A 27367-nucleotide genomic window follows, 5' to 3' on the forward strand; every position below is an offset into this window, starting at 1 on the left:
CTTACTGACTGACTAATTTGAACTAGATCTATTTACATAAATACTGAGTGAGCAATAAATAATTTGAATATGGATGTCAAGACTTTCATTAAGGAAACCTCCCAAATTCCCTGGTACGACCGAGAATGAGGAGAGTCAGATCTCCCTCTCGAAATGTTCTCGCATGGCCACGTACAAACAGTCACCGCCAAGACCGTCCTACACACTGCTTTCTGGTGGCAGGAGCGTTGTTTACGAAATTGAGAGAAAAGCGAATGTCCGGTGCTTTAATTGTATGATGGCTATAAAGGATCCACATAGGGGAGTTAGGAAACCCCGATTCCAAACCAATAGTGCACCTGGACTCCAGGATCCTGAGAGAAAAAAATGGTGTATGGACCTATTGTTGGTCACCAGCTACCATGAGACTGCATCTCCTGACGTTGCTCCATTGCCTTGTGAATCAGACCTTTAGTTCAAAGGCTCGGGGAGTATCTCTTTAAGAAAACCACCCGCCTTCGTTTGGACACCCACATTTCCATATTCACCAGAACCATCTGCATACTGAACACATATGGATTTAATCTAAAAAATTAATAGAAACCTATTCACAGTTATAAGCTAACAATCTTATTCGCTTTAAAAGAACATGCTTAATTTTCTAATATACCATAGTGTCGTGTTTAGCAGGTAGCTCGAGTGATCAACATAAACACAAACTATTTTAATCAAGTATGTAAGAACCTTCGACTAAATTTGAGCGAATACATACTTACATACGTCAGTTACTCCTCGTTGAGGAGGATAGGTCTCCCATCAGCACTCGCCATCCAATCCTGTCCTGAGCAATCCTTTCCGGTTGTTTCTAGTTGATATTCATCCTTCTCATATCTGCTTTCAATTCCAGACGGAATGTGTTCTTTCGCCTTCCACTTTTCTGCTTCCCTTCACGATTCAAAGTGAGGGATCGCCTCGTGATGCAGTTTGGTGATTTCCACAATATATGTCCTACCCATTTCCATCGTCTTCCCATAATTTCCTCTTCAATTGGAAGCTTGTTTTTCCCCTCACACAGAAGACTCTTACTGATAGTATCCGGTCAATGGATGTTGAGTATCTTGCGTAGACAATTATTGATAAATACTCGTACCTTCTTGATGATGATTGTAGTAGTTCTCGACGTTTCAGTTCCGTATAGTGGAACTGTGTTGACGTTTGTATAGCATATTGTGACTTGAATGTAGGTTGACAGTTGTTTTAAGTTCCATATGTTTTTCGACTGCAGGAATACGGATCTTGCTTTGCCAATCCTCACATTTACATCTTCAATAGATCTTCCTTGTTCATCAATGATGATACCCAAATACGTGAAGGATTACACATCTTCCAGAGTTTCATCATCATCAAGTGTAATTGGGTTAGTGTTCTCCGTGTTGTATTTGAGGATCTTGCTTTTTCCTTTATGTATGTTGGGGCCGACTGTTGTTATGGCTGCTGCTACACTAGTTGTCTTCATCTTCATTTGTTCGTGTGTATGGGATAGAAGGGTTAGGTGATCTGCGAAGTCCAAATCTCCTAACCGATTCTGAGTTGTTCATTGTATATCGTGCTCTCCTTATATGTCGAGGTCTTCATAATCAAGTCAACCACGAGAAGAAAGAGGGAAGAGGAGAGTAGTAAGCCTTGTCTGACTCCGGCTCTTACTTGGAATACATATATCAGCTTTCCTCCATTCAATACTTTGCACTGTAGTTTGACCGAATAGTTTCACAGTATTTAGGCACCGTGTTTATGTAAGTCATTGATGAAGAAGAATGTATTTGCAAAAATTCATCCGTTGAGATTTGATAAATGCATTCTTACTTCTCAATATTTTAATCACGTTTGAATAAATTCAATTACATAGAATGTCTCTTCTGTTTATATCTTCCTTACATCTTAAGAAATAATACATTCGACTCTAAAACGTTCACTTTCACTGTTATTCGTTTTTCTTTTACAGTCGACATTGGTATGTTCTGTAACGAAATCGATATGTTATGTCGATCATCAAACTCTATTTGTTCAAATGGGAAGGTGATAAATTATATCTATTTATCACCACAGTGTATTTGTCAAGATGGATATTTACCAGTTTATCAAGAATATTTAGATTATTATGAATGTAGTAAGTTATTCCGTTGTTTATGTATCCATGGAGTGAATAATTTATAGCTGTCTGATATGTCCAGAGTATAAATCTTTATCACTGATATAAAACTTAGAAATTCGGTGTACTAAAATTTTACTGGTCTATAATGAAAGTGAATGACTGATTTATGTAAACCCAGGACACAATCTTATTTTATAATTTAAATAATTAGATTATTATCCGAATGGGGTTTTGTGGACACTATAGTAATAGAATAGTTGAAATCATGAGTCGATTTAAGCTAGACCATTATGGGAAACTTGAAAGCATTGGACAGCCGTTTCGTCCTAGTATGGGACTCCTCAGTAATTCGCATCTATGATCCCACAAAAATCCAGGGCTTTCTGTCTCGTGCATGAATATCTAACATGTAATCTAGTGTGATGACATTCAATGGTGTTAATTTCTGAATTGAACCAATTTATGAAATTGCGCGACCGTCCGCCATGAATTCAACTATTAACGATTATTAGATGGGATTTTGTGGAGAATTTTTTGAGAAATTTCAGTAGTTGAACTCATGAGTCAATTGAAGCTAGACCACCATGGAAAACCTGGAAATACTGGACGGCCGTTTCGTCCCATTGTGGGACTCCTCAGTAGTGTGCATCCACGATTCGGCTCCCCGAGAGATTCAAACCAAGGACCTATCAATTCCGCGCGTGAGCGCCTAACCATTTAATTGGATATTCTGAAGTTCAAAAGCAACGATTTTCCCCTGTAAAATATATGAAATACTTCAATCAGAAACTCCCATTTACATTTTACTTCATTTCAGTCAATTACTGACTACTAATATTTAAAAAGTTTGTTCTTCGACCTGATGTGCTATATTAAACAACTAAATGATCATTTCTGTTTTTTCCTCTTATCTTTCATAGTTCCAGTCTGTGATAGATGTTACTCAATGGAGCAACATCCTCGTCAAAAACATTGCGTATGTCCAGAAGTTGTCCAACGAAATCAAATTCGCAAGGTCTATGAAATCAGTAAGAACATCCAAGACAATATATTTCGTAAGTTTACCTAATAACTAAAGAATTTCACTTTTGATCATAAATCATACTAAAGTTTTGGTTAATAAACTTGGGATAGACTATCCTTAGCCATTTCTGATTTTTGTCAAATTGAGTAACTGAAGCCAATTCATGAAAATACTGTTTGTCATTATAGATCATTTCGTCAGTTAATTGATAAAGTTTTTTCTCAGTTCAACCAAAATAATGAAGAGTAAACATATAACACAAACTCATCTGAATGATGTTGTAGTTAACTCAGACAATTTCAAACTCTACTCTCTGTTCGTTTGGTGTTGTTTACTTGTATCTTCCCATTGAAGTTTAAGACTTCAATTGATCAGTCTTATTGGAATATGTACATCCTGTGCGGATTGCCTCGAGATTGCCTAAAGTCACAAGCTTTATAAACAAAGACGGATAGTGGCTGACATTGAAACCCAGGACGCGTGTTTCGTCCTATTTGAGACTCGTCAGCTGGATGTGCCTGCATCCCAGAGTTGATGTCCACTCTGAAGCGAACGGTACGATCAAAGTTGTAACGTATTGAGGTATCAATTATGTCATTAGAAACTCAATCAAACACAGGATGAGAGATTCGGATAACTGGACAGGGACAATTTCGTGAAGCACAATATAAATCCAAGGATGATACACGGTCATGTGACGAATAGCGAATAAAACATTATTTTGACTTCGAACCTTTAAAAACAGGTGATTTGTTTAAAATCGACAGAAATTCAGAGTGACATTCATATTGCCTAATAAACAGCAAAAAAGAAGTGAAGTTCTACCGTAAATATGAGAAATGGCTTGGATTATCGTGAAAATAGTATACTTGTGCGAAAAGAGAAATAATTCGAGTTAGGGAAATATTTTGAATCATAATGAAGAATGCTACAAAAAGTGTAACTATCAGCAAACTACTGAATTATGACAAGTAGTATGGTACAATATACAAAAGGAAATGAGAGAGATATTTTCGTTCGCCTCAAAAATAAACAAATTTGTTCTTATACGTAAAAAGTAATTACAAGTTAGATGTGGTACATTTCACATACAGAAAGCTATAATAAATTCAAGCCAAAATACAGCAACATGTTATTGACCCGACCGTTGTTGCTACCTTGAGGTAGTGGTCGGGCTTGCCTATCGTGATGAGGCAACCGAGCTGTATTGGCTAGAATAAGCGTTCCTCAAGGTCACACCATGTCAGACAGGTCAGTTGAAGAGCGGTAAGACTAAAAGCAACAAACCTAAGGACTGAAGGCGAAGTCGTACTGCCGACTGTACAAAGGTGTGACAGCAGTTAGGCGTTTCCTCCAGACAACCAGCATGACATCGATGCTGCCTTCCCACAAGGAGGGGTGGGGTTAGAAAAGGTAGACCCTAAAAATGCACACGCCACCTTATACCACGGATATCTGTCTCCGGTGGTAAGGTCTCAACAAGTACGGAGCTAACACAAAAATTACTCATAAAAAGGTCGTGTGTGACCGACCTCAATCAGTTGTCCCTTGGGCACTACGACCACGCTCTCTGGTCACTAAGGCCACCTCTAATCCAATTTCCTTTTCAGGTACCTCCAAAGGAACCATTCCACGGTGTGGGCGACCGGGAAGTGATAACCACCCTCATACTTCTAACAGTACTCAAGACCACTGTATTCATAATCAACCTCCCTCTTCTAACATATTATTGAACACCACGAATAGTTTGCCATGAAACGTTTAACACACAAAATCAACAAGTTTCACCGAAACGATATTAAACAAATATAAATCCCAAATAATCGTTTCATTGGTTCAGCGTTAGCTTATTCATTAAGACTCTCTGAGAGTGTCAACTTAAAGATGTGATCTTTTTGATTAGATTAAAAACCGAAGATTTATTTAGTGTCAGAAGAAGTTTTGTGGATATTATAGTAATTTTAATGGTTGAAACCATGAGTCAGTCGAAGCTAGACCACCATGGGAAACCTGGAAGCACTGAAAGGCCGTTTCTTCCTGTTATGAAACTCCTCAGCAGCGCGCATCCACGACGAAATAGTTTTTCAGTACTTCAAGGTTTTCCATGGTGGTCTAGCTTCAACTGACTCATGATCTTAACCACTGAAATTACTATAATATCCACAAAACCCATCTGATATTAATCAACATGTGCTCACTAGTGACTGGCTTTAAGAGGTATATCCTGGAGTTCTAGTGAGAAGTAGTGACCAGTAGAGTTCAACCAGGTCTGTTGTGAGATAGTAACTCACTGAAGACAATAGTGGATGTGTCGCTCAATTTCGTGGATTAGTTGGATTTATACATTAACACTATAATTATTATTATTTGGATGATATCGTTGTTTCTTTTTTTCCCCTTTTTCTTTTGTTGTTTTCATTGAATATAAAGACCTTTCTGCTACACAAAAAAACATCACAATCTGTTTTAATCTTTCTATGGAACATCAATCTTCTATTTTTATAAAAAATGATACAACACATTTGATTGTATTCATTTCAAATCAATTAAATTCACCATATCCATATGATACTTGTCTATTAAGTATGTTTAAAGAAGGGATATGGTGTAAAAAATTTAATTTTTCTAAGAATTATGATATTTTGACAAGATGTGCATCAATTCAAATTCATCATAAAAAGGTAAGTATAAATGGATGTTATAATCTTCTTCTTATTCTTTACGCCTGTTACTTCTCGTGGAAGAATATAGGCCGGCTATCAGCACTCGCCATCCAACCCTCTCCTAAGCAATCCTTTCCAGTTGTTATTCATCCTTTACATATCTGTTATAACTTGTGGACTGCAGATTAGAGAGCAGCGCATTATCGATCGGACCAAAGACGCGTAAACACGTGAGAACAACCTAGAGTCCTGATTGGTCCCACCTTCCTGTCTAGCCCAGCCAGTTGAGTCCAGAATGCAAGTCTCAGCCTCTTAGATATGAATCGTTATATTTCAAACATACTCTGTTTAAATACCAATCAAGCAGACTACATCGTACCATAAAATAGAAAATAACATTTGTACAATATTTGGCCAACAGGAAAATGACACGTGAAATAAGTATTGACCAGTAGGAAAATGACACGTGAAATAAATATTGACCAATAGGAAGATGATACCGTCTCAAGCCCAAGGACAGCGTTAGACTTAACAGAATAATTTTTGGGATATTTTTCTGAATTACTTACGCTTGTTACTCCCAATGGAGCATAGGCCGCTGACCAGCATTCTCCAACCCACTCTGTCCTGGGCCTTCTTTTCTAGTTCCCTCCAATTCTTGTTCATTTTTCTCATGTCTATTTCCATTTCTCGGCGTAATGTGTTCTTTGGTCTTCCTCTTTTCCTTTCGCCTTGAGGATTACATGTGAGGTCTTGTCTTGTGACACAGTTGGGTGCTTTCCTCAATGTGTGTCCTATCCACTTCCAGCGCCTCTTCCGATTTCTTCCTCCGCTGGGATCTGGTTTGTTCTCTCCCACAGTACGTTGTTGCTAATAGTGTCCGGCCAATGGATCTGAAGTATTTTGCGTAGACAATTGTTAATAAACACCTGTATTTTCTGGATGATGGCTTTTGTAGTTCTCCAGGTTTCTGCCCCATACAGTAGAACTGTCTTGACATTTGTATTGAAAATCCTGACCTTGGTGTTGGTTGACAGTTGCTTTGAGTTCCAGATGTCCTTCAGTTGTAAATATGCTGCTCTTGCTTCACTGATCCGCGCCTTCACATCTGCATCAGATCCACCCTGTTCATCAATGATGCTGCCCAAATATGTAAAGGTTTTTACGTCTTCCAAATCTTCTCCGTCAATTGTGATTGGATTGGTTCATGCTGTGTTGTATCGGAGAATCCTGCTTTTCCCTTTGTGTATATTGAGACCTACTGCTGCTGAGACTGCTGCCACACTGGTCGTCTTCTCCTGCATCTGTTGTTGCGTTTGGGATAGAAGGGCCAGATCATCTGCGAAGTCTAGATCGTCCAACTGCATCCTATATGTCCATTGTATCCCGTGCTTCCTTCAGACGTTGACGTCTTCATGATCCAGTCGACCACCAGGAGAAAGAGAAAGGGTGAGAGTAAGCAACCTTGCCTGACACCGGTCTTTACCTAGAACGAGTTTGTCAACTGTCCTCCATGCACAATTTTGCAGTTTAATCCATCATAGGAATTCCGTATGATATTGACTATCTTCTGAGGCACGCCGTAGTGTCGAAGTTTCCATAGTGTTGTTCTGTCCACGCTATCAAATGCCTTTTGGTAGTCAATGAAGTTGATGTAGAGTGATGAATTCCATTCAATTGATTGTTCCACAATGATCCGTCTATACACGATCTATCCTTACGGAATCCTGCCTGTTTGTCACGAAGTTGCGCGTCTACGCAGTTCTTCATCCTGTTTAACAATACCCTGTTGAAGACTTTTCCCGGTATTGAGAGAAGAGTGATGCCCCTGTAGTTGCTGAGATCGCCTTTCTTCGGTATTTTTATCAGAAGTCCTTCTTTCCAGTCTGTTGGTACTTGTTCCTCATCCCAAATCTTATTGAAGAGAATGTGGAATATCCTTGCAGTTGCCGCTACGTCTGTTTTTAGTGCCTCTGCTGGGATGTTGTCCGGTCCTGCTGCTTTTCCACTCTTGATTTGTCTGATGGCCATGCTGATTTCTTCAATTGTTGGTGGGCCAACATTGAATGGGAGGTCCGTGGGTGCTGCTTCGATGTTGGGTTTTTCTGAATATCCCAACAATATCGGCTTCCAATTTCTGAACCAATCCTGCGGGGAGGGATTGTGGATGCGCACTGCTGAGAAGTCTCACAAAAGGACGAAAGGGTCGTTCAGTGCTTCCAGATTTTCAATAGTGGTCTAACATCAATCGATTCATGATTTCAATCAAATACTTCAGTTTTGAAATTAATAAGATAGTTAAATTGTTTAAATGTCAAATTAAAATATTTGTTAGATGGGGTTTTGTTAAGATTTTAGTAATGTCATGAGTTTAATGCCGGATCAGTGGTCTAGTGTTTAAGCGCTCGCGCGCGAGACTGGTAGATCCTGGGTTCGAATCTCGCTGGAGGGGCTGGATCAGGGATGCGAACTGTACTGAGTCCGTACTAGGAAGAAACGAACATCTATTGTTTCCAGGTTCTCAATGGTGGTCTAACTTCAATTGATTTCAACTATAAAACTATCTGTATTTTATACCATTATCTCAATTGTTTTCAATAATCCTGTTTCATTTGTCTTTCATTTCTTAGAAAGAGATTACTCTTAAAGCATTTGTCATTGTTTTATATCAATCAGCATTTGATTTTATGATTAGAGATATACAATATTTCATTTCATTTACATCATATTGGAATGAAGACTATATTACTATAGATTCAACTGATATCAAGTAAGTTTTGTATTATTGTACTACAATAGAATGTACTTTTTGAAGCTATATACATATATAAAAAGGAGAGAGAGATATTACATAACCGATTGAATTTAGCCAGACAACCAAGTAGAATCAGATGCTTTTAAACAACTGAATCCCCATAATTTGAAACTGTTTAAAAGTGGGTGGCTACGATTCTTTTGGTACCTGAACCATGAAAGCTCACAAATTGAACTATCCAGTTGCCTTTAGACTGTTGATTTATAATTCATCATGGTGTATTTCGAATTACAGTCAGTTCGTTAAATAGAATGAAGATCAGTTCATTTCAAGAGTAATATCATTGGATTTCACTTATTGCGTCTTCTTATTGGAATTTTAAGAATTTCCCTTGAAAGTAGTCAGTGGTAGTTCCAAGAGTCCAGCTGTTTACAGTGTGACGACAGTGTAATATCACAAATAGATAAAAGTTGAAAATTTGGATCACTGGATACTGGCTTAGTATTTTAAAAGTAAAGCATTAGCCAGCAGGTCTAAAATTCCTGGGTTCAATTCATGTGTTGATCATGTGTGCATACCGACAGACAGAACCTGAACTAGGTCAAAACAACTGTCCAATAGCCTCTGATATTCAAACGTTCTCTAGCTTAAATCCGTCTTTAATGTAAACATATTTCAAATAGAATAGGTCCCTTAAAACTTGTTATAACGTGTGGCATTATGCCTTATTAATCTAATACATAATGATATCGCCAATTAGAGAACAGCGATTTATCGACCGAACCAATGACACATAAAACCCATACGACCAGTCTACAATCCTTATCGACCCCGCTTCCGGAATAACCATGCCTTCTTGTGGAGTCCAGAACACCAGTCTCAGACTCTGCAATATGAATTATGTATCTTAAATATACTGGATTTATTTACAAATCAAACAGACCACATCGTATCATGAAATAGGAAACAACATTTGTACAAGATTTAGTCAAATGTGACTGTGAATGTGAGAGATAGTAATTGATAGACTGGGTATAATTCATGAATGGCAGATCGTATAATAATAGTTCATAAGTCAAAATAAGGCTTATGATTTGAGGAACACGAATATGAATAGCTTAGTTACTTAACAATAATATACGCATAGTATTGGTCCACAAATAGATCCCTAAAGTTACCATTCATTATTCTCATCGGGATATAACAAAACTCTTATCCAAAGAAGAAATATTTCACATTGTTACTTCTAAGCTGGCAATTACTTTGAAATTCTTCCTATCTAAAAGTGATTAGATTTATGTTTCATCTTCTTTCTACAAGTTATAAGATGATCATAATAAGTACAATTTACCTTTAATATTATTCATTAAAATATAAAAATGTATTACAAATCATTTCTAGAATCTAATCTGTTAACTTTAATAGATGTTGATGGTTGTAAAAGATGATTTATATCAGAAAAAACACAAATAAAACAAACTTTATAATTAAAGGTGAATAGTGTCTAATAGTGGAATCCAGGACGCGCACCGCTTCATCCTATTTGGGACTCGTCAGTTGGATGTACCTGCATCTCGGAGTTGATTTTCACTATGGGACTCGAACCTAGTACCACTCACCATCGCGTTATCCACTCAGTTACTGAGTCCTGATAGCCACTTGCTTATGCGATCCGTGGATTTAAATTCACTTGGTATTGTTTGCTTGAATCTTTCCATTCATGTTTAGAACTGCAACTATATAGGTGACGAGCCCCGAATAGGACGAAACGCGCTTCAAACTGGATTCCACTACTAGCCACTATCCATCTTTGTTTATAAGCTTCTGAATTAAGGCAATATCGAGACAATACGCAAAGTATGCATGTATGCCAATAACAGACTGATCAATTGCAGTCTTAAGACTCAATGGGAAGATTTAAGCAAACAATACCAAGTGAATAGAAATAAAACAATTTCATTAAAACACATTACAATGAAATTTATGCCTATACACGATTATATGAAAGACACGTATTAGAAGTAAAATCACCACTTAGAAATGATCATGAATTTTAATAATAAAATATTAAAATGAGAACAATATTCTCCATTAGAATTTATATTCAATTAGCATCATTGAATTGACTATGCATATTAAAGTAGTACGTGATATATATTCAGTAGTATATCTTCGTACTCATTAACTTCCTTATATACATAATCTATTGTTCTATTTTTCATGTAATAAACTATAAAATGAACATGTTCCAAAAGTCTCAGAACGGTGCGATCACCGAACATCTCCTTGATACAAGACATCAGATGGAGACCTTGAAATCTTTCAAGGTGATTAGTAAGCAGCCGAAATCCAATCTTCTGAAGTTTGCTGAAACCGTTGTATAAGATGAATTGTACTGATGTTTTTTTTCTAAAAATGTAAGAAGTTGTCATATTCCGATGAGAATAATGAATGATGACTGTTGGGATTTGTTTATGGACTAACAGTATATATATATATATATATATATATATATATATATATATATATATATATATACATATATATATATAGTGTAGTTGCTAAGTAACCAAACTATTCATATTCGTGTTCCTCAAATCATAAGCCTTATTTTGACTTATGAACTATTATTATACGATCTGCCATTCTTGAGTTATGTCCAGTCTATCAATCACTATCTCTCACATTCACAGTCACATTTGACTAAATCTTGTACAAATGTTGTTTCCTATTTCATGATACGATGTGGTCTGTTTGATTTGTAAATAAATCCAGTATATTTAAGATACATAATTCATATTGCAGAGTCTGAGACTGGTGTTCTGGACTCCACAAGAAGGCATGGTTATTCCGGAAGCGGGATCGATAAGGATTGTAGACTGGTCGTATGGGTTTTATGTGTCATTGGTTCGGTCGATAAGTCGCTGTTCTCTATTTGGCGATATTTATTTATTTATTTATTTCAACACATAGATATTGGTACAAGGAGGCACCAAATACATATGCGCCACACAAATCTCATTCGATATGTGTGAGGGCTGCGATACTGCCCGGGTGCCCAAATTGAAGCAGGTGGTTTTCTTAGGGGGCCTCACCCCGAGACTTTGACCTGAAGATCTGATCCACAAGGCAGTGGAGCATCGTAACGAGATGCACTCTCATGGAAGCCGGTGACCAACGATTGGTTCATACGCCATTTTTCCCGCAGGATACTGGAGCCCATGTGCACCATTGGTTTGGAATCCGGTTAAAGCGCCGGACATTCACTTTTCGTCCTCTCATTTTCGTAAACAACACCCCCGCCATGAGAAGGCAGTGAGTAGGACTTCCCTGGCAGAGGCTGTATACGCGTGGCCATGTGAGAGCATTTCGAGGGGAAGAGCGAACTCTCCCCACTTTCGGCCGTACCAGGGCATTTGGGGAATCATTATGTAATATATTAATAAGGCATAAATCCACAAGTTGTATAAGAAGTATAAACTAATGAATAATTATCCATTACTTTCTTGTTTATTATTCTCTAGTTTTTCTTTTTGTAGAATGATTCATGGAAATTACACTACTAGGAATCAGTCGAAAAGTTTAGATAAACTTCACCAAAATTTAAAATTTACAATTCTAAATGATTTAAACAAGAAATATCCACAAACTGTGATTCATACAAGAGAATCTATACATTTGCAAGTAGAGTATTATTATCAAAATAGTAGGTGCTTATTATTTATGCATAAATATTTTTTTCTTTTTATTTTACTTACTTACTCCTGTTACTCCAAATGACTCATAGGCTGCCGACCAGCATTCTCCAGCCCACTCTGTCCTGGGCCTTCATTTCTAGTTCTATCCAACTGTTGTTTATTCTTTTCATGTATGTCTCCGTTTCTCAGCGTAATGTGCTACTTTATCTTCCTCTCCTACTTTGGCCTAGAGGATTCCAAGTAACGGTTTAAATTGTGACGCAGTTGAGTGCTTTCATCAATGTTTGTCATATCCACTTTTAGAGCTTCTTCCCGATTTCTTCTTCCAGTGAGATCTGGTTTGTTCTCTCCTACAATAGGTTGTTGCTCATAGTGTCTGAACGACAGATCCGAAGTACTTTGCGTAGACAACTGTTAATAAACACTTACATCTTCTGGATGATTGCTGTCGTACTTCTCCAGGTTTCCGCTCCATACAGTAGAACTGTCTTGACATTTGTATTGAAAATTCTAAATTTGGTGTTGATTGACAGTTGTTCTGAGTTCCAAATGTTCTTCATTTGTAGATATGCTCTACTTGCTTTACAGATCCGCGCATTCACATCTGCATCAGATCCACCATGTTCATCAATGATGCTGCCCAGATATGTAAAGGTTTTTACATCTTCCAAATCTCCTCCGTCAAGTGTGATTGGATTGGTGCATACAGTGTTGTATCAAAGAATCTTGCTTTTCCTTTTGTTTGTGTTGAGACCTACTGCTGCTGAGACTGCTGCTACACTGGTCGTCCCCCTAAATTTGTTGTTAAGTGTTCGATAGAAGAGCCAGATCATTGCCAAAGTCTAGATCGTCCAGCTGCATCCAAGCTGTCCACTCTAGCTCGTGCTTCCCACAGACGTTGACGTCTTCATAATCCAGTCAATCACCGGAAGAAAGAGAAAGTATGAGAGTAAACAACGTTGCCTGACACTGGCCTTTACTTCGAACGAGTCTGTCAGTTGTCCTCCATGAGCGATTTTGCAGTTTAATCTATCATCCGAATTCCGTGTGACATTGACTATCTACTCTGTATCGTTCCAATTTTAGTATATGTACCACCGAAGCGAGTACGGTGTTGCTGAATGATTGACTGACTGACTGACTATCTTCTCAGGTACGCCTTCATAGTTTTGTTCTTTCCATACTATCAAATGCTTTATCGTAGTCACTGAAGTTGATATAGAGTGGTGAATTCTATTCAATTGATTGTTCCACAATGATCCGTAGTGTTACGATTTGGTCGGTGCACGATCGATACTGTTGATCTCAAAGTCCAGAGTCTACGGAATCTTTTATTCTGTCTAGCAACACTCCGTTGAAGACTTTTCCTGTTAATGAGAGAATAGTGATATCCCTGTAGTTCTCACACTTGCTGAGATCGCCTTTATTTGGTATCTTGATCAGGTGTCTGTTGGTACTTGTTCTTCATCCGGAATCTTGCTGAAGAGAATGTTGAGTATTTTTGCAGTTACTGTTAAGTCTACTTTCAGTGTCTCTGTTGAGATGTTGTCTGGTCTCTCAGCTTTGCTGCTCTTGATTTGTCTGATGGCCATGTTGATCTCTTCAATTGTTGGTGGGCCAACATTGATTGGGAGGTCAGTGGGTGCTACTCCTATGGTGAGTGGGTTCAGTGGGACTGGTCGATTCAACAGTTCTTTAAAGTGCTCTACCCACCTGTTTCACTGTTCTTCAATATCGGTGATTACTTTACCTTCCTTGCTTTTCATTGGTCTTTCGGGTTCACGATAATTTCCAGCGAGCTACATTGTTGTATCATGTAATTTTCTCATATTTCCTTCTCTTACAACCTTTTCCGCTGTCATTGCTAGATATTTCATATATTTACGTTTGTTGGCTCTGATGTTTCTCTCCATTGGCTTGTTTACTTCTGTGTATTCAGCTTGTGCTTTGGCTTTCTCTGCACTTGTTCGGCTGATATTGATTGCTGTCTTCTTGTTCTTCCTTTCTTGAATCTTATCCGGTGTGTCAACAGTGATCCGTTCCTTATGATGATGCTTCTTGTAGCCCAGAACCTCATGACATGTTGAAGTGATTGCCTCCTTGATCCCTTTACAGTTTCTCTACATGATAGATCCCTCTCCATTGGGTATAAACTTTTTTTCTACGATAAGAATTTCATAGAAGATCATTTTAAATCTATATCAATTATATAGCATACTAAAAAAACTTATCCAAGGATTCTAAACTGATGACCGATTTAGGCATGAAATTACAAATTCGAAATGCCTGATTTCACTAAATATAGGACACAAACTGTACATGTTTAAAAACGACAAAACGTGAGATATCCAGTTATCAAATTACGTTGGCAAACGCTCAATCAGAGAAGAAGTGAGCCTTTTAAATGTTTCAATATGAATAAAATTAAAATGTTTATTTTATCGCAGAAAACAGAACTTACATGTATCATGTGGAAATATAAGTAGTTTGCTGAGATATGCAATTGCCAAAAATGACAGTATACGAATTATGCAGTTGACCATGACTCAAACTACTAATTAAGTATGAGTAGCATGATATTGAAGTAGTAGAAAAGCGACTGTTAAAATTACAAAATCACCTATTTTAAGTGAATCGATGTGCTAAATTTTAAATATAGGATTTTCAGGAGAGGGCCCTTGCACTGAGTTGCCATTAAAACATTTTACAATAGTGTATGGCTGTATTCAGATGGAATTCTCCAAGGTCGCTAACATGATTTTATGGTCAGTGCTATATGTATGTCACTCATAGTAATTACTTAAATACAAAGTTGATCAATAGAATTTAATGAGTACATGTAACTGGAGAGCATGACATTGTTTGGTTTACAATGGCTGATCAATGTTCTTAGTGAATTCGGATCCTCTGAGCTGGTCAATTTGATCGTCCAACTTTCATTGTCTTTCTACATAACAACAAAACATGATTGAAATTTTGCGAGAGCTGATAGCTTATTGGTAGGTTAGAACTAAAGTCGCCCAGTTTCCCAATCTAAGACGTTACCACAAAGATTTCAGGACGCGACTGACATCCTATAGGACTGAAATATTTACAGCTGGTTTTTCAGTCAGCAATATGATTTTTAAAAGTCTAAACGGTCACTTATAAAAATTGAATCAACATTACTGTTACCATCAAAAGCTATTGGAATACCATAAAACTGATTATAATTTATTTTTCAATCATAAAGTGTATGGTATTGTAGATATAATCATAGAAAGAACTAAAACCTAACAACTTTAAAGATTTCACTTATCAGTATCATATCTTTTGTCATATAGATTCGTACACATACATCAGTATTGAACAGTGTTCCATAAGTCAGACATCACCGTATGCAAAATCAGATGAAATTATAATTGTACATAAAAAGTAAGTGTTTTGAATCATATTTATAGTAATTTCAGTAAAACTGTAATTGTACGATCAATGCAACATCAGGTCTATAAGTTGAGATTTTCTTTTGTATTTCACATCATGAAGTGATCATAGTTGGACAACCTGTGAAAACCGCTTCGTTCAAGTATGAGACTCTTCAAAAGTGAATATCCATAACATAGGATCCTCAGATCTCTTGATGAACTCGAAATTCAACAAGTGGAATGTCAAATAGCATTTGTCTTATTAAACAACTTTTGAATGTTAATTTTATATCATATACACATTACCTGAGATTAATAAGAAAAACGTATATTATGCCGTCACTCAGTGAAATACTAAGAATTCGTCCCTTTTTTAACTTTTCTCAATTAAATCATACCATTCAGTCAGTCAGTCAGCTACAACCTAGGACCAGGCACATATATGCATCGGTTCAAGTTGCCATACGTCATTAGCACAACAAGGTGAACACCGAATTCATAGACGTAGTTAATTAGGTGGTGATAATATATAAAAGAAAGATTCCAATAAGGATATAGTACAGGAAGAAAGAATTAGTTCGTAGAAAGAAAGATATGAAGTGATTTTAATCTCTTAGTTTAAGAGAAGACAGAGAGTGTATACACCTACGCCATTGTGATCGATTCTGAGCCAATGTCACCCAGTCTCCAATCATTGGTTATGATAGCCACGAGGACCCGGACCAAGTAGTATGCATCTAACAACATAGATCAGACCAGAAGTTAGTGAATTCAAGGAGTGATGCCACATTTTGGTTTGGCCGCCCCTAACTTTCTTCCAACCATCCCCAACACTAGTCAGCATTGCACGTCGTGGTAATCGGTGATTGGGCATACGTAACACGTGGGCCAACCATCTCAGTCAATGGAGATTAATAACCTCATCAACTGATTTACCATCAATCCGTATGTTACAACTGTTATGACTTTATGTCCGGCTTTTATCACTTGATTTATCCACCAATCGAAATACAACTTATACTGGGTTTATATATCAACCAAACAGATCGCAACGCACCATAAAATAGGAAATAACATTTGTACACAATAAAGCCAAAGAGTAACTGTGAACGTGGGAGTCAGTAGTTAATAAACTGAGCATAATTTAGAGACACTAAATCGTACAATAATAAATTATAGGTCAAAATGAAGCTTATAATAAGGGAAAGATAAATATACATAATATACAGTTATTGAATAATTATACTATAAGAATATTTATAGAATATTAGTCCATTAATAATCCTGGGAAGTTACCTATAATTTAATCTTCACTAGGATATCACAACAACTTGTGACTTGTGTGCCTTGTTAATGTATAACGTAACGATACCGCCAATTAGAGAGCAGTGACTTATCGATCGAATCAATGACGTGTAAACCCGTATGAGCAGCCTAGAGTTCTAATTGGCCCTGCTTCCCGCCTAGCCCAGCCAGTTAATTCCAGAACACCAGTCCGAGTCGCTGCGATATGAATCATTATATTTCAAACATACTGAGTTTATATACCAATCAAACAGACCACAACGTACCATAAAATAGAAAACAACATTTGTACAAGATTTGGCCAAATGTGGCTGTGAATGTGGGAGGCAGTGACTAATAGACAGGACATAATTCAAGAATAGTAAAACGTATAATAATATAGGTGTCATTACCAAGGTTTGAATTGATAATTTCGAATAAATTGAGCATTGGGTTGATTGTTATAAATAAAAATAATATATTTGTAATACCTAAATGAGTAGAAAATTGGATTTTCCGATGTTTCGTGACTTAGTGTAAGTCACTTCTTCAGAGAATAAATAACCAAATTAAAATTAATTCAAGTTTAAATAGTACAACGGAACAATGCAAGAATATTACATGTGATCAATCAAAAAACATGTCTGAACAAGTTGATGTCATGTCATTTCTGTCAAGGTGATTCATAAGTGATATGTATGTAAATTTGTGTGTGTATGTACATGTGCATTGTTTAAGAATGAGAACTTGTGTGACCTTTATGGTAAGAAAGGATAGAGTTTAAATTTGTAATATGATCGTGTGAAATTGTAAATACGATCAGACTGAATGGTTAGGATAGATGGTCCAAGTAGGATGTATAGTAAGACCTTCCTTTCTATTGAGAGAAGTAGAATTAAGCATTATATGGAACGCCTCAGCTACCCTCCTTTCTTTGTAGTTGGAAAAGCCTTTTTGCAATATTTTGATATTTTTAAAATCGATTTGGTGGTTGTTGAAAATGGCATGAACTGCTATTGCCGATTTAATTTGAAGTTGGTTCAATTCTACAGGATTGTTAGGAGGTTTCTTTGTGTACCTAATATGTTCTTTGGCTCTAGTCATGATTTCGCGGGATGACTCTCCAATATAATAGGCATCACGATCGATACAACCTAATTTGTAGACGCAGTTCTGTGTGGACATGAAAGGGATTTTTTCTTTCAGGCGAACTAAAGTATTACGTAGTGTGTTCGTTGTTTTGTAATACACTTTAATTCTGTGATGTTTTAAGATTCTTTGAATTTATTCTGTTGTGCCATGACGGTATGGTAGGACTACAGTGCCAATCCAAGGCATTTCATTCGAATCATTATTATAATGTAATAAACTGTTTTGTTTTAATATGCTTCTAATAATCTTCATAGGAAAATTACTAAATTGTAAGATGCTAACTATAATCATTTGTTCTTTTTGTTTGTCTTCCTCTGATGTGATGATTTTGTTAGCTCTTCTAAAAAGATTTAGGGCTAGCGAGATCTTTGCAGTGAAAGGATGTGCTGAATGGAAGTCAATATAACGATTTGAATGTGTCGGTTTTTGGTAAATGGATAGGTTTAGACTTCCATTTGGATTTCTTTTTACTAAGCAGTCCAAGAATGGTAGCTCACCATGTACACTTTCATTTTCATTCGTGAATTTGATGTGCGATGAAAGTGTATAATAATAGTTTTCAGGTCAAAATAAAGCTTATATTAAGAGGAATATGAATATGAGTAGTTTGGTTATTCAACATTTATACGATAAAAATAAAGGTTTAGTATTGGTCCATAAATGGATCCCAAAGTTACCATTCATTATGCTTATCGGAACCTAACACCTTAATACCCTGTGTCTAACCTCATTATTACTTAACCGGTGAGCCCAGCAGATGCCAGCAATATTCCTAAGGAATCTGTGGTCAAATACTAGTAGATCACGAGTATCTTCTACTCTTAATGGCCACGCTTCGCAGCCGTAAATTAAAACAGAACGGACTGCCGCGTAGCATACCCGTCCTTTTATTGATAGATGGATATCTCGCCTTCGCCATAGGTGATGTAAGTTGACAAAAGCCAAACGAGTAATATACAGAAAATGATTTGAAAATTCATTCATAATGTTCATAGCTATTTGAAGTCATTTATAAAGATATTTATGATATAGTAAATGAACGGATCTTCTTTTGAATAAATGAGTATTTGGAAAACAAATAGTTTACTTTAAGATAGAAAGCTACCTGAAAGTACCATAGATGTTAAAAACTTATGACATTTTACCTGTAGATTCTTGATGTTTACGATCTTTGTACTTATTGGATAATGTGAGGCACTTACATTACCCAATCGTAGTAGTGTTGATTAAATGTATTAGAGCTGTTAACATTATTTCATTGAGTATTATTTCTTCTTGTGAATATTTTGCACTGAATTAGTAAAAGAGAATGACGTTGTATAATTCAGAATGATTTACGACAGCTAGTTAAAGGTGCTTTCATAACACCTTACTTTTAAAAAGTCCCCATAAAAGAAAACCTAATTCTGTGGTGTGTGTGTGTGTGTGTGCGTTACTGATGTCGACAGATACAAGTAGTATGTATCAGCAATCGAAAGTGGAATATCTGGCCACAGAAAGTTGGGAAAATTGAAGGTAAGAGAATAAGAACAGATTGTGATTGGTATAGGAACAATAGAACAATCAAGTCTGAGACAGTTGATGGATATTTCGCAAATGAATATCGACTGTATGGTTCTTAGATTTTACCAAGATATTCTGTAATACAACTGGATGTCCCCACTTGTGTTCTCATTCACTATAATTCATCATCCGGTAATAATTTGTTTTATTTGACATACAGTCTATTGGAGTCTAATCAAAAAAGGTGTGGTATTGGAAATTTAACAAGACAATTTCTAAAGTATACTGATTTAATATTTATGGATAAAGTTTGTAGTATTGAAATGAACGAAAACTCACGTAGGGGATAACCAATTCACTATCTAATATAAAATTACACTATGGTTTAGTAAAGTATGAAAAATATACATTAAATACATGATTGGCATATCTTCTTTGATTTGTCGTTTAACAAATACACTATTCCTCTGATTCTGTTGATATTTTGATTGCTCTTAGATTTCTTTTCTGCTCTCTTCAATTCACTCTTCAGCTACCAGGCATTCCACTTCCGCTTACATACTACTTATATCTGACAGTATAAGTAGCATACACTACAGTATAAATAATAAGTTAAGTGAGTAAAAACTAAATCATTATATTCAATAAAGGATAGTTGGAAACACCACTAGACTTTTATGTCATATATGTAAACAGTGATCTACCAGGAATTTCTTTAGGCTTGAAGAAATTTAAGACTCTTCATAAATTCAGATTCAAAATACTCAGTACTATACCTTAAAATGATGGTATTTTGTCTTCTCTTAGTATATACATATCTGTTTTATTTGGTTAATTAGATTTTCTTGCTACTGGACGAATAACGCATTGTATAGTACTCAATATTGACTGAATAGTTCAGTACTTTTTCGCTAAATGTTACTAATAGCAGTTGGTGCTCCCAAATGCCCTGGTACGGTCGAGAGTGGGGAGACTCAGCTCTCCCTCTCGAAATCCTCTCACATGGGTACGTGCAAACAATCACAACTAGGGAAGTCCTACTCGCTGCCTTCTTGAGGCAGGGTGTTGTTTACAAAATCAAGAGGACGAAAAGTGAATATCCAGCAATTTAACCAGGTTGGTGGACATGGAGAGTCCACCTAGGGGATTTGGAAAACCCTGATTCCAAACTAATGGTGCACATGGGTTCCAGAATCCTGATGGAACAAATGGCGTATGAACCAATTTTCGGTCACCGGCTACCGTGGGACTGCATCTCCTGACGTTGCCCCACTGTCTTGTGATTCAGACCTTTAGGTAGAAGGCTCGGGGTGTGGCCTCCTAAGAAAACCACCTGCTTCGGTTTGGACACCAGGGAAGTATCTCAGCCCTTACACAAATCGAATGATTTATGTGGCTCCTATCTATTTGGTGCCTCCATGTACCAGTGTTTATGTGTTTAAATAACTACATAAATAAACTTATAGTCAGTATTTCAGAAATAGTTTCCAGTTCTTCAAGGTTGTGAATGCTGTTTACTCACAATCATTAAAAAGAAGCATGAAATAAAGATTGAGCATTGATTTTCTTATTAAATAGCCTTTCAGTTAACTCATGTACGATTTATCTTCCGTCTGACCAAAAGACAATGTTTTGAAGGTATAAAGAAATGCTGTAAAATAGCTGGAAATGTATGAAACACATTTGTAAGTGACGCAATTTATGGTAAATTTTGGACAAATTTCTTCCATATGTTGTATCACCCATCATTGATTGAACTATCTGTTTCGGCTACACTAATTCATATACATTTCTTTTCATCTCTTATTGTTCGGTCGCTTGTATTGTCAAATATCGGTAATATACATTCCTTAAATAGTTTCCTATTTGACGTTGTCACTAACGTGCTTTGTCGACAAGATACATATGAATATATATTTTATGTAACATCAATATCATTCAATCAAATGTAGAATCAACCACAGGCACCAAATATTCCTAGACTGGAAACACTCCCTGAAATAGGTTAATTGGTTAAATGTAGAGTGATCTGTTCAGGAAATTCGATTTCAAGAATTGTAATAATTGAGGACAACCACTAGATCATTTGATCATTAAATTTTTTTTGGAAGAAAATCGTTCAAGTTATAGCAACTCACGTGCAATTGAGTTTGTTCTCATTTAACTCAGCCAAGCCCTTTTGTTAACTTATTTAGCGGACAAAGTCATCCGTACTATAACAACATATTGTACCTTTATTATTGTTGTGCTTGTATGAAATATATATGCTTTGACATTGCTTACCACATATCCATATATTCATTCTACTAGCTTTATTATTATCGATGATCCATTCATTTCCCAATATATATATATATATATATATATATATATATATATATATATATATATATATTTATACATGTACATTTAATACTCTACACGAACTCTCGGTTCGCTGACTCATTCATTTGCCTCACTGCTTTGTGATCTGAGTTATCTGCTAATAAAATTGTAGTCGCTGCATCTCTTTGCCTTCTGATTTCAAACACCGTTGAGGATTATATGGTAACGGTTACGAGGGTGATTGGTTAACGAAACACAGCCACTACAAAGTCTCGGAGTGAACATCAACTCTGGAATGCAGGTACATCCAGCTGACGAGTCTCGAGTAAGACAAAACGAGCGTCCTGGATCCCACTGCTAGCCACTATACATCTTTGCTTCAAAATCATTCTACCGAATGTTTATTTATATGGAACAATATTATATATCCTTTTTTATAGTTGTCTATTATATTCACCTGAAGTTATTAACGAAATAAAATTCCATTCAAATCATTTATCAACATATGGAAACTTTGTCATTCCATTGAATAAATATACTTCAGTCAGTAGTATGAAGTTATTAACAAATATAACAGAAGCCAATTCATTTCAATTGAATTCAAATGTAATGGGATTTTATTCAAACGCAAGTTTTACAGCCACATCAGAACTACATATCAATTGTATATTTCGTGTTTGCCAACACATTAGATGGTGTGTATGGGTAAGTAAACCAAGGATAATACATTAATTGACCTTGAGAGGTTCTTTATTTTAACGATTTCACAAACCAATCCAAGTTAGAGAACCACTGAAGATCTGCAAGCACTAAACAAACATTCCTCAACAGTATGGAACTCCATAGAAGTGCACATTCACAAACCCATAATCATGAACTAATCTCAACACCTCCAATTTCGCGTGTAAAAGTTCAGTATCTAGATTATTGAGCTGACATGTAATGGTGAACAAATCTAACTTTATTCAAACCATGGTAATGCTCTATCATCTCATATTTCGTAGGGTGGATAACTATCTCACATCTAACATGAACTGAACTTTACTGGTCATAGCTTAGATTGGTTCGTGATTTTAATGAAAATCAACAATCTCCACAACCCCATATTGATATATTTTTATTTTGACTAACCTTCGTATCGTTTTGCTTTTCATAGTTAAAGTTTTAGTAGTTAATCTGCGTGTTGATTCAATGTGTATCTAATACAGTAGCCTATACACCTGAACATAACTATTCGTGACCTTAAACAAAACAAAATAATATTCAGACAGGTTCTACTAATTCATGTCATTAGATTCTTCTAGTCGAAAAAATTCAATGGAAACAATAACAAATTATAGCTGGTAAATGATTTGAAATAAGTGTAGATGATCAAATGGCAAGTTATTGTTATTCCATACACCATAGGTACTAGTGAATACAATGGAGATTGTATTCATTCCCGTAAAATAACTAAGATGTGTTGTTTTCATTGTTAATCGCCTCCTCTGACGTAATCTTAATGCTTAACATTACCATGATTTTTCATTGAGCATCTCCTTGCAGTATCTGAGCAAAAAATTATTCATTAAATGAGAAAAAACTGTCATAGATCAGATGGGTTATCTGTAAAATGACTACATTTAGCTAATTCCCATTCCAAGCTACACTATAATTTGATAAACTATCTAAAATTTCAGTTTTTCACCTAAAATTTAGTTAGTGGCTAGCATTGGAATCTGGAGTGTGCATTTCGTTCAATTTGGGATTTTGACTAAATGGTACTAACGAAGTAATCAGCTTAGGAACCATCTCTGGTAACAGAGGTTATTTACACTACTGTAATCCATGATGGAAGGTGTATTTCTTTCTCAGGCGTTTTATCTGGCTTAAATGAAAAATGTAGTTTCCAATGACAAAAATAACACTTTATCATACTACGGAAGTACCAAGCATAGAGCAATTAGTTATGATGGAGAAAATTTTCAAAATAACAAAAGTCATATCTCTTATTAATTCTGTGATAGAAATTGTTTCTAAATATCATAAACTAGGTGACTTATAAAACGAAAACATAGTTGTATTAGTATAGGGGTTGTGGAGATTACTAAGTTTTTTTTATTGAGATCATGAACCGATTGATGTCAGACCACCTTTGGAAACCTGGAAGCACTGGACGTCCTATTGTGGGACTCCTCAGCAGTGCGCATCCACGATCCCACTCGCTGGATTCGAACTCAGGGCCTTCGGTCTCGCGCGCGAACGCCTAACCAACTGGACCACTGAGCCGCCAGTGGAGCTAATCCATGTCGAGTAGAGACAGGTATCTACCTCAGTACAACGGAAGTTGGTCGCGCAATTTCGTGGATTGGTTGATGTTAGACACCATCACCACTGCATGCCTGCTCAGTGGTCCAGTTGGTTAGGCGTTCGCGCGCGAGACCGAAGGCCCTGGGTTCGGATCCAGCGAGTGGGATCGTGGATGCGCACTGCTGAGGTGTCCCACAATAGGACGTCCAGTGCTTCCAGATTTCAAAGGGTGATCTGACATCAATCGGTCCATAATCTCAATAAAAAAAATCATAGTCGTATTTACTGATTACGATACATTTAGATGACTTGACAGCATGGAGTTTATTCCAAGACCTAAATAGCATTTTAGCTTTATAATTGACATCAGTTCATAATGAAAACTCTAACTCTAATCCCCAATCCTAACATTTATCTCTAAATCCAGATTCCGATTTCTCATACTAATTCATATCTTTCTTTTAATCCTAGTAAGTAGGTGAATGGGTGAGATTATAATTTAAGGACGACATTTGAGCGATGCTAAAATGACCTTGAGAGTGCCCACCTAATAACTGGAACCAAATGAAGGTTATAAAACCATATGAGGACTTCGAATTATAATTTACAGTTGGTCGTTAAGGTTAGGAATTAGATTTAGGGTTTTCATCATGAACTGACATCAGCTATAATGCCAAAACTCTATTCAGCCAAATGGATAGGTGAATGTCACGCCAAAATCCGAGACCTGTTATCTTATACGTGATTGGTTCGTCCAGAAATTATAGTCCTGCCGGTGGATGTTCACAAGGTCACTTCAGTATTGCTTAAAGGTCATCTATCAATATATTTATTTAACATGACTGAATCCTTTTACTTTTAATATTTTCATTCTACAGCCTTCATATTGTAATGATCATATGAGATCGTTAGATTATGATGTACATCAATCAGATTTATCGGAGAGTGATATGTTTCCATCAATATTAATGTTAACGAAATCGTTGAAAATTAAAATTTCCAACTATAATTCAATATCTCCTTCACCATATTCTTCTCCTTATTCTCCTGTATTTATACAGAATAAAAGTATAAGTAAGTTTAATATTTTTCTCAAGTAGTTGCTTTTTAATAATCCTTCTTTTACGATCAAGTGATGTACATGTTTACTTTTAATCAAGACATAATAATGCATTCACTACTGACTAGTTTATAGATGTAAATCATGTAGTTCTAGTGTAAAGCTATGATCAGTGGAGTTCAGTTCATGTTAGATGTGAGATAGTTATCCACCCTACGAAATATAAGATGATAGAGCATTATCATAGTTTGATTGAAGATAGATTTATTCACCATTACATGTCAGCTCAATAATCTAGAGACTGAACGTTTACGCGCGAAATTGGAGGTGTTGAGATTGGTTGTTGATTATGGGTTTGTGAATGTGCACTTTTATGGAGTTCCATACTGTTGAGGAATGGTTGTTCAGTGCTTCCGGGTTTGCAATGGTTATCTATGATCAATTACACATATAAAACCTATGGAGTGATACTGTTTCATTTTAAGATAGAGAAAAGAGAATTAGAAAAACATGGGATTTCTTATATTCTTGAGCTCTTTGAACTGGACGGTTTAATTACGGAGCTTTCATTGTCATCCTAAACAATATCATCAGCTCTTACTTCACGTAGTAATAAACTGTTTAGTTATTTGACTTATTCTTTCATGAATTAATTTGTATATTGTCAATGAACATTTACAACATAAATTTTTCATTATATCTTCAGAAACTGTAATTATGAACTACTATTTGATTCTTTATGTGTTATTATACTGCATTAAATAAAGGGCTTCATTATATTTCCACTGTTATTGAATATCTAAGAAGCAAACTACTTACAAATTATGAGTAATAACAAGTATAAACAAAGATGGATAGTGACTAGTAACGGAATCCAGGACACACAACGTTTCATCCTATTTGGGACTCGTCAGTTGAATGCACCTGCATCTCAGAGTTGATGTTCACTCCGGGACTCCAAACCAGTACCGTTCGCTTCAAACGTCATCACGTTATCCACTTAGCTACTAAATCCTGATAGCCATTCGCTTGTGCAATGGCGTGAAGTTTGAATACACTTTGTATTGTTTGTTTGAATCTTCGCATTAATGTTTAGGACTGCAATGATCGAGTATCAGAGTGAACATCAACTCTGAGATACAGGTACATCCAGCCGATGAGTCTCAAATAGGACGAAGCGGCATGCGTCCTAGATTCCACTGCTAACCAATATCTATCATTGCTTAATTATAAACAATTTCTAATTGATATTTCTCTTTTTTATATATAGATTCGATTTGTCAATCTGATAATATATTTATCAAATTCTCTACAAATTTTATAATTTTTATCATTTTTTTAATAAGTGGAATCAGTTTTATAACATTCTATTATCAATGTAATTCCTCAATATATCAAACTCCCTACAGTCGATGTTGTTGTCAATCCTTCTATCGATCTAATCATGAAAAATACAATGGTACTCCATTGATTACTTATAACTTATGTAATAATCCCTTGAATACTAAAGCTTTACAATCTATTATTGATGAAAATGATAACAAACATTATTCTATGAATAATATGCTTAAAGATAAATCTCAACAAAGTTATCATTGTTCACAAGTGAGATGTATTCAATCCGATTGTTCAATTAAAACTCATCATGATAGATTTCATAATCAAGAGGAGAATCTATATCATCATAATACATTAAAAGAGATAAATATTCAAAATTATGATGATAATGATAATGATGTTGATGATGATCATACAATTTGGGACAAAATTATCCCAGTTTGTTATGAAATGAAATCCAACTCAAATATTATTGAAATCTATAAAAATCAATTATCCTCATTATGTCATTCACAACAAAAAAATATTTTAGTTCCTTGTTGTTTACAGAATCAAAATTTATATTTTCATCAATCATATTGGGATAATAATACTATTGATAAGCCAGAAACTACTTACAAATCTATAAGTAGTACTGATTATATATGTTATAATAAAAATTTTGATGATTTAACAAATATTGTTACAGTTAAAAATGATTTATCTAGTGATAATCATGATGAACAAATATTCAATGTATAA

At 35.8% G+C, this 27367-nt stretch overlaps 1 protein-coding gene across 1 annotated transcript; it reads left to right on the top strand.

Annotated features, from left to right (window-relative positions):
• Nucleotides 1-1992: 1992 nt before the first annotated feature.
• On the top strand, nt 1993-27367 carry MS3_00008341 (uncharacterized protein; the record flags this gene model as incomplete). The annotated part of the gene is made up of 8 exons (XM_035732359.1): nt 1993-2146; nt 3052-3159; nt 8495-8588; nt 12113-12279; nt 15595-15685; nt 22380-22644; nt 25107-25302; nt 26559-27367. 8 exons carry the CDS (start codon nt 1993-1995, stop codon nt 27365-27367), a joined length of 1884 nt encoding a protein of 627 aa, XP_035587567.1.

The sequence above is a fragment of the Schistosoma haematobium genome, chromosome 6 (assembly GCF_000699445.3).
Source record: "Schistosoma haematobium chromosome 6, whole genome shotgun sequence".
NCBI lineage: Eukaryota > Metazoa > Platyhelminthes > Trematoda > Strigeidida > Schistosomatidae > Schistosoma > Schistosoma haematobium.